This window comes from Lepus europaeus, chromosome 4 (assembly GCF_033115175.1).
Source record: "Lepus europaeus isolate LE1 chromosome 4, mLepTim1.pri, whole genome shotgun sequence".
Lineage (NCBI taxonomy): Eukaryota > Metazoa > Chordata > Mammalia > Lagomorpha > Leporidae > Lepus > Lepus europaeus.
The window spans coordinates 146494950-146512504 of NC_084830.1; the positions used below are offsets into that span (position 1 = coordinate 146494950).

At 42.6% G+C, this 17555-nt stretch overlaps 1 protein-coding gene across 1 annotated transcript in view; it reads right to left on the minus strand.

Moving 5' to 3' along the window:
• Positions 1-17555, minus strand: part of RAD50 (RAD50 double strand break repair protein) — an 89506-nt gene that overhangs the window by 54515 nt on the left and 17436 nt on the right. The window contains exons 3-4 of the mRNA XM_062189198.1: positions 3697-3848; positions 956-1141 (exon numbers count right to left, since the gene is read on the minus strand). Of these exons, the coding sequence (XP_062045182.1) occupies positions 956-1141; positions 3697-3848 (338 nt within the window). The remainder of the gene's footprint in view (positions 1-955; positions 1142-3696; positions 3849-17555) is intronic.

Below are 17555 nucleotides of genomic sequence, written 5' to 3' on the forward strand. Positions count from 1 at the left end.
GCAACTCAGCAAATGCTTACGACGTAATGGTTAAGACAAAAAGTTAGACTTATACTTTCAAATCAGGTAAATAAAAATGCACAGAAAGAATGACGACAGGAAATATAACCAATGGCTGTCAGTGAGTGAAAGAGAATAACTGATGACCTTTCTGCTTTCGAAAATGCTGATGTCAAGAAAAAAGCATCGGGGCTGGCACTGTGGCGTAGCGGGTAAAGCTGCTGCCTGCAGTGCCAGCAAGTCATATGGGCGCCGGTTCAAGACCTGGCTGCTCTGCTTACAATCCAGCTCTCTGCCAGGGCCTGGGAAAGCAGAAGATGGCCCAAGCCCTTGGGCCCCTGCATCCACGTGGGAGACCAGGAGGAAGCTCCTGGCTTCGGATTGGCACAGCTCCAGCAGTTGCAGCTAATTGGGGAGTGAACCAGCAGATGGAAGACATCTCTCTCTCTCTCTCTCCAACTCTGTAACTCTTGACATTCAATAAATAAATCTTTATTAAAAAAGCATCATCTAGCCGGTGCTGCGGCTCACGAGGCTAATCCTCCACCTTGCGGCGCCGGCACACCGGGTTCTAGTCCCGGTCGGGGCACCGATCCTGTCCCGGTTGCCCCTCTTCCAGGCCAGCTCTCTGCTGTGGCCAGGGAGTGCAGTGGAGGATGGCCCAAGTGCTTGGGCCCTGCACCCCATGGGAGACCAGGAGAAGCACCTGGCTCCTGCCATCGGATCAGCGCAGTGCGCCGGCCGCAGTGCGCCTACCGCGGCGGCCATTGGAGGGTGAACCAACGGCAAAAGGAAGACCTTTCTCTCTGTCTCTCTCTCACTGTCCACTCTGCCTGTCAAAAAAAATAAAAAATAAAAAAATAAAATTAAAAAAAATTTTAAAAAAGCATCATCTAAATTATAAACATGATGTAATAACTTAAAAGGCTTTAAAATTTACTTAAAGATTACAAACCTTGTTGCTGAAAATATCTCATCAAACTTTTGCTTGAGAGCCTTTCCTTCACTTAAAGGCCAATTAGAGTCTTCTTGGTGACAGAAAATGACATTGTTTAACACAGACTTGGAAACCCCAAGAGCACTTATCATTTCTCGGTCAATTTCTGCACACTTAGAGCTGAGACTGACCTTTTCACCATGCCTACAAAAAATGAAAATCAAGAATTTAAGTAACGTAACCTTCAGATGTATGCATTCTATCACTTCATCAATCCTTCAGGATGTACTTCTTTCAAGTCCATCCATTTATCGATCCCCTGTTACAATGAGTCCTTGAGCAAAAGCAGTTCACTTATTTATAAGAGGGTGTGTAAACTAAGATTACATAGCAAGGGATTTCAGAACTTTTTATAACATATAATGATTTAAAGTATTTATAGATAACGCAAAGAGGAAAATAACTTCCACCCTTCAAGCTTAAAAATAAGAGACTTAAATGAATAAGCAAGAGTGACTTAAAAATATCTAAGAATGTGTAGTCTGAAAAATGGCTGTTCAGTACTAGAGTAAGTGGGCAGACACAGTATTTGTCTTGTTTTTTAAACACTACAATTTGTATTTTGAAAACATAACAATGAGTGCCCTGAGTGTGCTTGCAGGTGGCTAAAATGGACATACACAGTTCAGTAAGTTATCACATTAGACCATGGAAAGCTGATGGCGGCATGGACTAAAATGGTCACTCTAGAGATGGAAAGAGACGTTTAGGTTAAATCTACAGAACATGGTAATAGATTAGATATAGAAAAAGAAGACGTTAAGACCCAGGTTCTGAACTTGTATCACTGGATGGATAGTGGTATCATTCACCGAATGAGGAGGAGGACCAGGTTCTTGGAGGCTGCTTTTTCTCGGGGCGGGGAGGGGGGGGGGGTTGGCAGGGAATCAAGGAGAGGATCATGAGCCTGGTTTTGAACATGCTGAATCTGGGGTGTCTTTGAAACAACTGCAGAAAATGAGAGAGGCAGTTGTGTGTCTGAGCTGGAAAATAGAAGTCTAGCTTATGAGATACAAATTTATGAGTCAACTACAAGTCAACTATGAGCACACAGTAATGTAAGCAACAGAAATGAATGAATGGGTGAAGTTTCACCTAGGAAGAGAATGACGCATAACCAGGAGAAGACATAAACTGAGCCCTTGGGACTCCAACCTTTACTGGCTGGGTGAATGAAGCAAGATATGAGTTAATGAAGTAGGACATAGCTGTCATGCAGAAAAAGAGGGCCAACAATTAGTCATGGGAGTTTAGAAAAAGAATTTTCATATAAGAATTCATTAACAAATACCATTTACTGAGCTGTGGCACCTAGAACAAGGACCCTCTAAAGATGTCCACATTCTATTTCCTTGAATCTGTGAATGTTAGGTTACAAGGAAAAGGGGAATTAAAATTACAGAGGGACTTATGTTGTTTGCTTAATCATCTAATTTCAAAATAAAGAGGTCATCATCCCATATTATTTATATGGGACCAATGTAATCACAAGGATTATCACATGTGGACAAGGAGGCAGACCAGTGATTCAACATGAAAAGAGCCCTGCTCACTGCTGCTAGCTCTGAAGATGCAGTAAGACCACAGGTCAAGAAACGGGAGTCGCCTTTAATAAGAGAGAGTAAGGAAATGGATTCTCCCTAAGAGCCTCCAGAAAGGAACACAGTCTGTTCACACATTGGTTTGAGCCCAGTAAGAGCTAATGTACACTTCTAAACTACACAACTACAAAACAGTGTGTTGTTTTAAGCCACTAAGTCTATGGTTTGCTACAGCACAGAAAACTAATAAAGGAGCTCTTACTACATATTAAGCATTTTACATGCATTAGTTCAATCCTTACACCACCTTTCCAAAATACATACAGAGATAATGAACCCCATTTTGCAAATGAAAAAAATCAGGCTCACTGTTAAGTCTACGATAGCAGCAGCATTACCTTAATCGCTGCAGAGATTATTAGTGACCTTTGTAGGAGCCGTTTCAGTGGTGGAATGGGGTTGGAGAAGGTACAAGGAGAAGGTAAGGCAATGGATACAGTGAATATCAACAACTTTTGAAAAGTGGTGTAATGGTTAAGTAATTAATTAGCATACTAGATCAATAAAAGGAAAGGAAGGAAGAGGAAGAATTAAGAAATTTGCTCAACAAGGATAACAGGCCCCCAGAGCAACCTAATTCTCAAGCCGAAACCCACTAGAAGCACACAATTGCCTCTAACAGAAAAGTGATTTGCTGAGTGACAAATGATTACTTGTTCCCATTTGTCTGCTTTTCATCTCATCCATCCCCAAAAACGATGCTAGCATTTTGTATTCATTCAGCCTATATTTGAGTGATAATGCACTTTCAGTTCAAGTGCAGTAACTATACATTGCTCAAAGCAATGGAACACTATCACTAAATTGTTAATGAGATCATTCTATTTAATTGATAAATAGTAACAAAAAAATTAAATGTTGATGGTGGGGAAGGCTGTGTGTGTTTATGAACAGGAAGTATATAGAAAACCTGGTATTTGTTTAATTTTGCCATAAACTCAAAATTGTTTCAAAAAATATAGTCTGCTTAAAAAAACTTAAAAAAAAGAAAACACGCTCCCCCTTGAAATAAACTTAAAAGTAGTAGGAAAATTCATTGTATTATAGACCTAAAAGGCTGAAGATGAAGAAATATTCAAATTCAATATAAATACTTACTTTGTCCTGGTAATGACTCCTTCTAGGGTTTTAAATTCTGTTTTTTTACTCTTTTGAGAGCACACCATAGATCTCTGCACAGCTATAAGTTCTCCATTGACATCTCGAAACTGCAGACGTATTTGGGCTCTCACATCTGTTTCTTGAGCAACCTTTGAAGGTAAAGAGAAAAAAATTATGCTACCTTAATAAGGACCAGGAGGACAGTTTCAAAACAAAAAGCATAAGCAACTTTACTCATTCAAAATATGGGAACAAAACAAAATGGAAAAAATTTCAGCATTCAAAATCAGTGACGTTTTGCACACTATTCAAAACAAGAGAGGAAAATACTTTCTAGCTGATTTACTAAAATGCACTTTCTGCCTCTTCAATTAGATCAGGTGTGTGAATTTTTCTCATAAAAAGTACTTTAAAAATTCACTTTTCAAATTTAAAAAAATAATCACAAGCTTACAGAAATGTTGGCGTAAACATAACTCTCCCCTACCCACCCCCAAACCACTTGAAAGTAAGTTGCTGATCTGATGTCCTCACCAGTATTTCCTACAAAATAGGTCTATGTGGGTGAATGCTTCACAAGCATTTGAAAATAATGTGTATTCTGCTGTTACTCAATGGCATGGCCTACAAATGTTAATCATGTTTATTTGGTTAACAGAGCTGTTAGAATGTTCCATATCCTTACTAGTATTTTATCTTTTTCCATTCTCTATTAAGAGCACTGAGATCTCTAACTGTAAGTTTGTCTACTTCTCTTTTCAGTTTCAATGGTTCTTCCTTATGTAATTTGAAGCTCTACATTTTTTTGTTTGCTCACTTTTATTTATTTGAAAAACAAAGCAATACATATACAGAGATCTTCCATTTGCTGGTCACTCCCCAAATGCCCACAACAGCCAGGGCTGGGTCACACTGAACTCCATCCAGGTGTCCCAAATTGATGACAAGGACCCAACTACTTAAACCATCATCTTCCGGATCCCAGAGGGCCCATCAGAATTAACGGGACTGGAAGTGGAGAACAGACTTAAATCCAAGCATCCCAATATGCCACAACACCCACTGAAGTTTCAGGGTTGTTTTTTTTTTTTTTTTAATTAGTTGGCACAGTATGTTTTTCCTATCCTTTTTCTTTCAACTTATCTGCATCATTATATTTAAAAACACTGGGGCTGGCCTGCGCTGTGGCTCACTTGGCTAATCCTCCGCCTGAGGCACCGGCATCCCATATGGACGCAGGGTTCTAGTCCTGGCTGCTCCTCTTCCAGTCCAGCTCTCTGCTGTGGCCCGGGAGGGCAGTGGAGGATGGCCCAAGTGCTTGGGCGCCTGCACCTGTGTGGGATACCAGGAGGAAGCACCTGGCTCCTGGCTTTGGATCCGTGCAGCGCCAGCTGTAGCAGCCATTTGGGGGGTGAACCAATGGAAGGAAGCCCTTTCTCTCTGTCTATTAAATTAAAAAAAAAAAAAAAAAAAAAAAAAAAAAAAAAAAAAAAACACACCACTAGGGCTGACGCTGTGGCCTAGCAGATAAAGCTGTCACCTGTGAAACCAGCATCCCATATGAGTGCCAGTGTGTATCCTCGCTGCTACATATTCAAATTAGCTTCCTACTCATAGCCTGTTAAGGCAGCCTGAGATAGCCCAAGTACCTGGCCTGGGCCCCTGCTACCCAGGTGGGAGACTCCAAAGAAGCTCCTGGCTTCTGGCCATGGTGGCTATCTGGAGTGAAACCAGAAGAAAGATCTAATTCTGATTTTCAAATAAAGAAATAAATCTTTAAAAGAAAAGTTATTCCTTTTGCTTTATCATTTTTGTTAACACTCTTCCATTTTTCTCATGTTTATGTTCTCCTTTGTATCTGTGAGCATATTTATAAGATTTATAATGGTATTTTAAGGTTTCTGTTTACCAATTCTATCATCTCTTCTTTCATGTCTGGATCTGTTGATAAGCCTGATTTTTCTGCTGATTATAGGCTGTATTTCCACACTTTACCACCTGATAACTTTTTTTTTTTTTTTTTTTTTTGGACAGGTAGAGCTATAGACTGTGAGAGAGAGAGAGAGAGAAAGGTCTTCCTTCCGTTGATTCACTCCCCAAATGGCCGCTACAGCCAGTGCTGCACCAATCCGAAGCCAGGAGCCAGGTGCTTCTCCCTGGTCTCCCATGCGGGTGCAGGGCCCAAGCACTTGGGCCATCCTCCACTGCCCTCCTGGGCCACAGCAGAGAGCTGGACTGGAGGAGGAGCAACCGGGACTAGAACGGGACTAGAACCTGGTGCCCATATGGGATGCCAGCGCCGCAGGCAGAGGATTAACCAAGTGAGCCATGGCGCTGGCACCCAACTTTTTTTTTTTTTTTTTAAGATTTATTTATTTATTTGAAAAGCAGAGTCTACACAGAAACAGAGATAATCTTCCATCTGTTGCTTTACTTCCTAAATGGCTGCAAAAGCCAGAGCTGGGCCAGTCCAGAGCCAGGAGCCAGGAGCTTCTTCCAGGTCTCCCATGTGGCCACAGGAGCCTAAAGACTTGGGCATCTTCTGCTGCTTTCTCAGGTGCAATAGCAGGGAGCTGGATCAGATATGGAGTAGGCAGGACTTGAACCAGCGCACATAAGGGATACCAGCATCACGGATGGGGGCTTTACCTGCTATGCCACAATGCCGGCCTTACCTGGTAACTGCTGTCTGGACTTTTCTATCACTGTAAAAGTTTTTTTTTTTTTTAATCCCTTTAATAAATGATGAACTTCATTCTGGCAACCAGTTATGTTTCATAAGCAACAGATTTGTTCTTTTGAGGCTTCCTTAAAAGGTTTGTTTCGGAGGTTTCTAGAGTACCACTTACTCTAAGACTAATTTATTAACACTTTTAGTCTCGAAAGCTTACCTAGTAAGTACTGAAGTATAAATTTGCTTTGGATAAATTTTTATCTGAAGCTACTCTATTTCATCTTCAACTTTTGAGGGGTATTTTTGCTTGATTTCAGCACTTTGAAAATTAGGCATAACAGATATATTTATGCTATTTGAGATGCACTGAGCTTCTTTGCTCTTTTTTAGTTTTTATTTATTTATTTTTTTTGACAGGCAGAGTGGATAGAGAGAGAGAGAGAGAAAGGTCCTCCCTTGGCCTTACCCTCCAATGGCTGCTGTGGCCGGCATGCTGCGGCCGGCACACCGTGCCGATCTGAAGCCAGGAGCCAGGTGCTCCTCCTGGTCTCCCATGGGGTGCAGGGCCCAAGAACCTGGGCCATCCTCCACTGCACCTCCGGGCCACAGCAGAGAGCTTGCCTGGAAGAGGGGCAACCAAGACACAATCTGGCACCCCGACCAGGACCAGAACCTGGTGTGCCGGTGCCGCAAGGCGGAGAATTAGCCTATTGAGCCGTGGCGCCTGCCAGTTTTTATTTTTCTATTCAGATCTTTCTCCACACATTCTGTCCATCTTTTTCTTTAAATCCTTAAACTTGTTTATCATAGCTTTTAACATCCTTGTCTGGTCTGTGGATTCTAAAAATCTGTTACTCTGGGTCTCTTACTACTCAGTCTTCCCCACTCTAGTTAAGGACCACACTTTCTACTGCATATATCTACTAGTTTTTAAATGTATTCCAGACATACCAGAGTCTATACTAAGAGACTGATTGTGTAGACTTCCATTAAAAAAAAAAAAAAAAAAGAAGAAGAAGAAGAGGAAGAGTTTTATTCTGGCAGGCAGTTAATTCACTGGCAGTTCAGTTTGATTCTACGTAAGCTTGATAGCCTTTTCAATGTCTCAAATGAACCCTGGAGAGTTGTCCAAGTTCTCTTCACTCTGGCATATCAGGACCCACTGTCTCCCAAAACTGTGTGACCTCTAGAATTAACTCCAGGAAGGAATGTTCCACGTATACTGAGGGACAACTGGAATCCAGAATGTTTCGTGCAGAAAGTAGGAGAAAGAGGAGTGACGTTATAAAATGTTCCAGTAATTAAGAGTCTTTTACAATATATTAAGAGTCTGGACTTAATGGGATGAAAATCCAACGAAGGATCTGAACCAGGGGATGGCATGCATTACAGACTTATTTTAGAACTGTTTTGTCTTTAGGGTGAACAGATTTGACTAAGGCAAAACATGAAGCAGAGTGTAATCCAGGAGGTTAGGAGAGCAGCTGGGACAAGGGTTTTAGCATTCAGGATGGGGGTAAAAAGGGAGAAGCTTTCAGACTGGCTGCTTGGAAATAGCCTCTTAGGATAGACACATTTCTCTGAAGAAGTAGTCAGAGTCTGATAAAAAGCTGTGAAAGCACAGGGATTTGACTCTGTCATTTTATATAATGGAAAGCAGCTGCTGAGAGTTTAATCCATCATAGTTCAACTTTATTTTTTTTAAAAAAGATCTATTTATTTGAGAGCCAGAGACAGAGAGGGGTCTTCCATCTGCTAGCTCACTCCCCAAATGGCTGCAGTGACAGGAGCTGGGCTGATACAAAGCCAGGAGGTTCTTCCGGGTCTCCCACATGGGTGGCAGGAGCCCAAACACTTGGGCCATCTCCCACTATCTTCCCAGGCCATAAGCAGAGAGCTGGATTGCAAGAGGAGCAGCCGGGACACAAACCAGTGCCCATATGGGATGCTGGTGCCAGAGCTGGAGGCTTAACCTACTATGCCACAGTTCCAGGCCCTATACTAGTTAAACTAAGGAGCCATGCATCTATGCAGCAGAAAATTCATTATTTTTTTTTTATTTTTATTTTTTATTTTTATTTTTTTTTTATTTTTGACAGGCAGAGTGGACAGTGAGAGAGAGCGAAGACAGAGAGAAAGGTCTTCCTTTGCCGTTGGTTCACCCTCTAATGGCCGCCGCGGTAGCGCGCTGCGGCCGGCGCACTGCGCTGTTCCGATGGCAGGAGCCAGGTGCTTCTCCTGGTCTCCCATGGGGTGCAGGGCCCAAGCACTTGGGCCATCCTGCACTGCACTCCCTGGCCACAGCAGAGAGCTGGCCTGGAAGAGGGGCAACCGGGACAGGATCGGTGCCCCGACCGGGACTAGAACCCGGTGTGCCGGCGCCGCAAGGCGGAGGATTAGCCTGTTGAGCCACGGCGCCGGCCGAAAATTCATTATTTTAGTTTAAAATGTCCTAACTGAGGCCGGCGCCGTGGCTTAACAGGCTATTCCTCCGCCTCGCGGCCCTGGCACACCGGGTTCTAGTCCCGATTGAGGCGCCGGATTCTATCCCGGTTGTCCCTCTTCCAGGCCAGCTCTCTGCTGTGGCCCAGGAAGGCAGTGGAGGATGGCCCAAGTCCTTGGGCCCTGCACCCGCATGGGAGACCAGGAGAAGCACCTGGCTCCTGGCTTCGGATCAGCACGATGCGCCGGCCGCAGTGGCCATTGGAGGGTGAACCAACGGCAAAAGGAAGACCTTTCTCTCTCTCTCTCTCTATCCACTCTGCCTGTCCAAAAAAAAAAAAAAAAAGTCCTAACTGGCTGGCGCCACGGCTCAATAGGCTAGCACACCGGGTTCTAGTCCCGGTCGGGGCACCGGATTCTGTCCTGGTCACTCCTCTTCCTGTCCAGCTCTCTACTATGGCCTGGGAAGGCAGTGGAGGATGGCCTAAGTCCTTGGGCCCTGCACCTGCATGGGAGACCAGGAGAAGCACCTGGCTCCTGGCTTGGGATCAGCGCGGTGCGCCGGCCGCAGTGGCCATTGGGGGGGTGAACCAACGGAAAAGGAAGACCTTTCTCTCTGTCTCTCTCTCTCACTATCCACTCTGCCTGTCAAAAAAATAAAAAATAAAATAAAAATAAATAAAATGTCCTAACTAGCAGGCCAAATACATATATTCATGATCCACAGCACCTACTTTTCTAGAAAGATGAGTGAGGCAGCAAGATGGCAGTATAGCAGGAGGATATCCAAATCACGCAGGAAAAAAAAGGAAAATTAATGAGTAGAGGGGGTACAAGCAGGCAGGGGATTCACAATAAGGTCACGCAGAGTGGCCCAGGAGTTCACAGAGATTACCTGGGCCCACGCCAGTGAAAATCCAAAGTGCACAAAGGGAAAGTCATGGAGACCCAGCTAGGAGACAGCTGGGCACCCGCAGAGAACCAGGTAAGAGGTTGCAAACCCACGGAGATGCAGACACAAATGAATGGGGAAATTTAATGAACAGTGCTCCGAGCTCTAAGTGGGAAGAGGGAGAAATTCTGGGGGAGGGGCAGAGAGGTTGAACAAAACCACGATCCTTCAGTGTCTTCCCCTGCAGTGTGAGGGAAGATGCCATATTGTCTGTTTACATCCCTGAGCAAAGGAAACTGGCTGCCCCTTGGGCCCTCCACGCACAAACCCAGCAACTGCAGGGACAACTTCACAAAGCTCCAGGAGGTGGAGCTGTGTACTTCCACTTGCTACAAGCACAGATACATAGCAGCTCATAGCAGAGGGAAATCAATTTAAAAATCAAACCAAACAGAAACATCAAAAAACGAAGGAAAAATTCTGAAGAATAAAGAAGAATCTATGAATTCGCCAATGGAGCAATCTAAATCTTCAATAATGGAGGCTGAAGAAGAAATTGAAGTCATGCCAGAAGAATTCAGAAAATTAATAATCAGATTACTTAGAAGTGATCAGAAACAGATTCAAGATCTGAATGAAAAGCACACCAAAGAAATTGAGATTCTAAAGAAAAGCCAAAATGAAAAATTCAATTGACCAAATTAAAAATGCCGTGGAATCTCTCAGAAATCAAACAGATGAAACCGAACAACGAATATCAGAACTGGAAGACAAACTTCTGGAAATAATACAGAAGAAACACAAGAAGAAAAACAGAAAACACAAGAAGAAAAAATCAGAAAATTAAAAATCATGGTTGGAGATCTGCAAGATTCTATCAAGCGATTCAACATACAAATCATAGGAATCCCGGAAGGTGTGGAAAGAGAGAACAAATTAGAAGGCCTTCTTTTTCTTTTTTAAGATTTATTTATTTGGATGTCAAAGTTATACAGAGAGAGAAGGAGAGGCAGAGAGAAGAGAGAGGTCTTCCATCCGCTGGTTCACTCCCGAGAAGACCGCAACAGCTGGAGCTGCACCAATCCAAAGCCAGGAGCCAGGAGCTTCTTCTGGGTCTCCCACAAGAGTAGAGGGGCCCAAGAACTTGGACCATATTCTGCTTTCCCAGACCATAGCAGAGAGCCAGATCAGAAGTGGAGCAGCCAGGACTAGAACTGGCACCCATATGGGATGCCAGCACTGCAGGCAGCAGCTTTACCTGTTATGCCACAGCGGTGGACCCTGGAAGGCCTTCTTAATGAAATAATATCAGAAAACTTCCACAAAAGGCAGATTGAAAGAGATGCCCAAATACAATACACAGAACTCCCAAGAGACTCGACCAGAAAAGGAATTCACCAGAACACATTGTGGCAACACTCAGCTCGGTGAAACACAAAAAACAGATCTTAAACTGTGCCAGAAAGAAACAACAGATCACCTTCAGAGGTAATCCAATTAGACTCACCCCGGACTTCTCATCGTAAACCCTACAGGCAAGGAGACAATGGCAAAATATATTCCAAATCCTAAAAGAAACTGTAAACCCAGAATACTCTACCCTGCAAAACTATCATTTATGAATAAAGGAGAAATAAGGATATCCCACAACAAACAGAAATTGAAAGAATTTGTATCTTCACGCTTAGCCCTACAACACTGGCTCAAGGATGTCCTGCACACAGAAACAGGAACTGCACTACAAAAGAAGACAAACACAGAAAACGACCCAGCAAGGGGCCATCACTGTGGCGCAGCAGGTTAACACCCTGACCTGAAGCGCTGGCATTCTATATGGGTGCCAGTTGGAGACTCGGCTGCCCCACTTCCAATCCAGCTCTCTGCTATGGCCTGGGAAAGCAGTGGAAGATGGTCCAAGTCCTTGGGCCCCTGCATCCATGTGGGAGACCTGGAAGAAGCTCCTGGCTTCAGATCAGCTCAGCTCCAGCCATTGCAGCCATCTAGAGAGTGACCCAGTGGATGGAAGACCTGTCCCTGACTCTGTCTCTGTCTCTACCTCTCTTCTGTGTAGCTCTGCCTTTCAAATACAATAAATAAATCTTTAAAAATAAAAATAAAAAAGAAAATGACCCAGCAAAATACAAACAAAATCCAAAATCCATCAACAGTTCTACTTAAGGAAACATGGCAGGGAAAAGACAGTATTTAACAATAGTCACGGGGCTGGTGCAGTGGCACAGCAGGTTAAAGCCCTGGCCTGAAGCGCTGGCATCCCATATGGCTGCCAGTTCTAGTCCTGGCTGCTCCTCTTTCAATCCAGCTCTCTGCTATGGCCTGGGATAGCAGTGGAAGATGGTCCAAGTCCTTGGGCCCCTGCACCCACGTGGGAGACCCACAAGAAGCTCCTGGCTCCTACCTTCGGATTGGCACAGTTCCAGCCATTGTGGCCATCTGGGGAGTGAACCAGCAGATGGAAGACCTCTCTCTCTGTCTCTACCTCTCCCTCTAACTCTGCCTTTCAAATAAATAAATAAATAGTCAACACTGAATGTAAATGGTCTCAACTCCCCAGTTAAAAGACACAGACTAGCTAAATGGGTTAGTAAAGAAAGGCCATCGATCTGCTGCCTTCAAGAAACACACCTTAGCAACAAAGACACATGCAGACTGAAAGTGAAAGGATGGAGAAAGATATTCCATGCTAACAGAAACCAAAAAGAGTTGGTGTGGCCATCCTAATATCAGACAAAATAGACTTTAACACAAAAATTATTAAAAGAGAGATAAAGAAGGGCACTATATAATGATTAAAGAATCAATTCAACATGAAGATGTGACTATTATTAATGTATATGCACCTATTTATAAGGCACCTGGCTATTTGAAAGAATTATTACGGGATCTGAAGGGAGATATAGACTCAAATACAATAATACCCCACTTTTAGCAATGCACGGATCAACCAGACAGAAAATCAACAAGGAAATAACAGAGCTAATTGACACTACAGATCAAACAGACCTAAAAGAAAGCTACAGAGCCTTCCACCCTACAGTCACAGTGTACACATATTCTTCCCCGGTGCACGGAACTCTCTCTAGGATTGACCATATACTAGGCCATAAAGGAAGTCTCAGAAAATTCAAAAAAAATGAAATCATACCATGCATCCCCTCAGACCACAATGCAATGAAGCTGGAAATCAACAACTCAAGAATCTCTGCATCATATGCAAACAAATGGAGAATGAACAACATCATTCTGAATGAGCAGTGGGTCATAGCAAAAAATCAAAAGAGAAATCAAAAAAATTCTAGAAACAAATGAAAATAACAACTTATCAAAATTTGTGGGATACATACAGGAAAAGCAGGGCTAAAAGGAAAATTTATAGCAATTGGTGCCTACATCAAAAAACTGGAAAGGCACCAAATAAATGAATTTTCTATGCACTCAAGGATCTAGAAAAACAGCAGCAGACCAACCCAAATCCAGTAGAAGAAAAGCAATAATCAAAATCAGAGAAGAAATCAACAAAATTGAAACAAAAAAAACAACAAAATATCAGCAAAACCAATAGCTGGTTTTTTGAAAAAGTAAACAAAATAGACACACCATTGGCCCAACTAACCAAAAAAAGGAGAGAGAAGACTCAAATCAATAAAACTAGAGATGGTAACGAAAGCATAACAACAGACACAACAGAAATAAAAAGAATCATCAGAAACCACTACAAAGAGCTGTATGCCAACAAATTGGGAAGCCTAGAAGAAATGGATAGATTCCTGGATACACACATCTTACTTGAATTGAGCCATGAAGACAAAGAAAACCTAAACAGACGCATAACCATTACTGAAACTGAATCAGTAATAAACGTCCTCCCAACAAAGAGCCCAGGACCGGACAGCTTCACTGCTGAATTCTACCAGAGATTTAAAAAACTAACCCCAATTCTTCTCAAATTATTCAAAACAACTGAAATGGAGGGAATCCTCCCAAATTCTTTCTATGAAGCCATTATCACTTTAATTCCTAAACCCAGAGAAGACACAACAGAGCAAGAAAACTATAGACCAATCACCCTGATGAACAAAAATGCAAAAATACTCAACAAAATCCTGGCCATTCAAATCCAACTACACATCAGAAAGATCATTCACCCAGACCAAGTGGGATATTTCCCTGATATGCAGGGATGGTTCAACATTCAAAAATCAATCAATGTGATACATCAAATTAACAAACTGAAAAATCCAGTGGCATCACAATACCAGACTTCAAGACATACTACAAGGCAGTTATAATCAAAACAGCCTGGTACTGGTACGAAATCAGATGAATAGACCAATGGAACAGAATAGAAACCCAGGAAATCAATCCGAACATCTACAATCAACTTATATTCGACAAAAGGAGCTAAAAAAAAAAAACCCTGCAACAGGGACAGTCTCTTCAACAAATGGTTCTGGGAAAACTGGATGTCCACATGTAGAAGTATGTAGCAAGACCCCTACCTTACACCCCATTCAACATGGATTAAAGATCTAAATCTATGCCATGACACCATCAAACTAATCGAGAACATTGGGGAAACTCTTCAAGACATTGGCACAGGCAAAGAATTCCTGGAAAAGACCCCAGAAGCACAGGTAGTCAAAGCCAAAATGAACAAATGCGATTACCTCAAATTGAGAAGCTTGTGTACAGCAAAACAAACAGGAAAGAGAAGAGGCAACCAATAGAATGGGAGAAATTATTTCCAAACTACACAACCAACAAAGGATTAATAACTAGAATCTATAAAGAGATCAAGAAACTCCACAGTAACAAAACAAGCAACCCAGTTAACAGAGGGGCCAAGGACTTTAACAGGCATTTTTCAAAAGAGGAAATCCAAAAGGCCAACTGACACATGAAAAAATGTTCAGGATCTCCAGCCATCAGGGAAATGCAAATCAAAACCACAATGAGGTTTCACCTCACCCCAGTTACAGTGGCCCTCATACAGAAATCAACAAACAACAAATGCTGGAGAGGATGTGGGGAAAAGGGCACCCTAACCCACAGTTGATGGAAATGTAAACTGGTAAAGCCACTATGGAAAACAGTATGGAGATACCTCAAAAATCTGTACATAGACTTACCATATGACCCAGCCATCCCACTCCTGGGAATTTACCCGAGGGAAATGAAATCAGTAAACAAAAGAACTATCTGCACCTCCATGTTTACTGCAGCTCAATTCACAATAGCTAAGACATGGAAGCAACCTAAATGCCCACCAACCGAAGACTGGATAAAGAAATTGTGGGATATGTACACTATGGAATACTACACAGCAGTAAAAAAGAATGAAATCTGATCATCTGCAATAAAATGGAGTAAGCTGGAAAACCTCATACTTAGTGAAATAACCCAGTCCCAAAGAGACAAATACAATATGCTCTCCCTGATTTGAGAGAATAGTGCTCCTAAAATTAAAGTTATAGAAGTGAAATTGACACTTTTAGAATCAATGACTGGAATAGTCCTTGACCTGACTGCTGAGGGACAGTTTATCACTGTTACTTTCTATTTTGTATATCCTTTTTGTTTTGTTTTGCTCTTTTTGTTGTTTCCTTTTCTTTTCTCTTCTTCATACTATATGCTGAACTTCTCATGTAACATAGAATTAACCATACGTATTTTAAGTCAATTGGAAAAAGATCCCTGTTAAAAATAAGAGGGGGAATAAGAGATGAAGGAGGTAGTCTGTAACTGTAAAGCAGTATAGTTCTGCATACAGTCCTACAGACTTCCTTCTAAGGGTACAGCCTAAAAACTTTCATGGGACTCCAAATCCATAAAAATTGGTGGTTTAAATGCCATCTTAACTGTTAAAATGATATTAAATGTCAAAGTCAACATATAGACAGATGGGTTTAAGTGTAAAAGTGATCATATAAATAACATCAAGTGCCTGGTAATAATAACAGAGTTAGAAAGGAAGCGTCCACACAGCAGACTTCTAGAATGACATTTGCTGTAAATAACACTGACCTCAGAATCAACCCTTGAGGCTTCCTGTTCTGGCTAAAAGACCTGTGAGAGCATTTCAGGCACAGAAAGCCTAGACACTGTGGCAAAAATTATCCTACAAGAAGGATCCTTGTGAGGCTTCAATGGAAAGAAAGGGTCATCAAAGAAGGATGTACTCTTCTCTGAAGGGAGGAGAAAACATCCACTTTGTTTATGGCTGTGCCCAGATACCTGTGGAGTACATGGTCAGAGAAGGCTTTCATAGCCTTGGCAGCCCATGGCAAGACATCACTAACATCACAAATAAGAGTGTTAATTGTTAAAGAAACAACAGAAGTCACTGTGCACTTACTCCCCATATAGGACCTCCATCCACAATGAGTTGTGCTATGAGAATCAATTACAAATTTTGCTCCCAAACTGTACTCTATATGTTGTTTGGGTGTGTGGGTGCAAACTGTTGCAGTCTACGCATAGCATGAAGTTGGACCTCTGTATATAAAGTCAAACTAAAAATGAAAAAAAAAAAAGAAAGATAAATATATTTGGCAGAATTTAAGCAAAGGGTGCTGTGTACTATTTCTATCACAATATTGTTGTTGCTGTTCTATTGAGGAAAGATCACTTTAAAAGGAACTATGTTTTATTTTTCAAAAATAGACTGCATTAACATGTTAAGGCAAATAAGTTGTTTTATACATCAGAATTATTTCTAAACAAAATAATGATAATTAAAAAAATTCTTCCTTTCCAAACCACTTAGTCCTAAAAATGAGGCAGGAGGAAGGTTGGAGGAGGTGGGGAGACATAGTAGCTCAGCCTAGAGTGGGGTAACTGAACTTCAGCAGGCTAAGGAGGAGATACACATGGGCAGATGGTCTGGCACAGGGCTTCAAGAGTCCAAGGGCATGAGAAGTCCTGTAACGTTTTCTGGAAAAGGCATTCATCAGCAGAGATGACCCAGCCCAGGAGGAAAAGAGTCCACCTTGGAAGAAACAGTTTGGGTGTTCAGATCACAGAGTAGAGGGCAGCCTCTAAGAAGTCACCTGCTGGGGCCAGCACTGTGGTGTAGTAGGCTGAGCCTGCACCTGTGGTACCAGGATCCCATATGGGCACCAGTTCAAGGCCTCACCACTCCTCTAGTGACTCTTATGGCCTGGGAAAGCAGCACAGGATGGCCCAAGCATTTGCAGCCCTGCACGCGCGTGGGAAACCCAGAACAAACTCCTGGCTCCTGATTGGCCCAGCTCCAGCTGTTGTTGCCATTTGGGGAGTGAACCAGCAGATAGAAAACCTTTCTCTCTGTCTCTCCCTTTGGCTGTAACTCTACCTCTCAAATGAATAAAAAACAAGTAACCTGCTGGAGTGCTAGTACAAGCCCTGGCTACTCTGCTTCTGATCTAGCTTCCTATTAATGCAGCTGGTAAGGCAGCAGGAGATGACTCTCAAGTGCTTGGCTCCCTGCTACCCACCTAGGAGACCCAGATGGAGTTCCTGGCTCCTGGATTCAGCTTAGTCAGATGTGGCTGTTGCAGTCATTTAGGGAGTGAACCACTGGAGATCTCTCTCTTGTTACTCTTTCAAATAAACAAATTCTGAAAAATAAAGCGGGGCTGCCATTGTGGCAGAGGGTTAAGGCCCTGCCTTTGATGCAGGCAACCCATTTGGACACCAGTTCCCAGCTGCTCCAGTGTACACCTAGCTCTCTGCTAATATGTCTGAGAAAGCAACAAAAGATGGCCTAAGTACTCAGGTCCCTGACACCCACGTGGAAGACCTGGATGGAATTTCAGCCTCCTGGCTACAGTATAGCCCAACCCCAGCTGT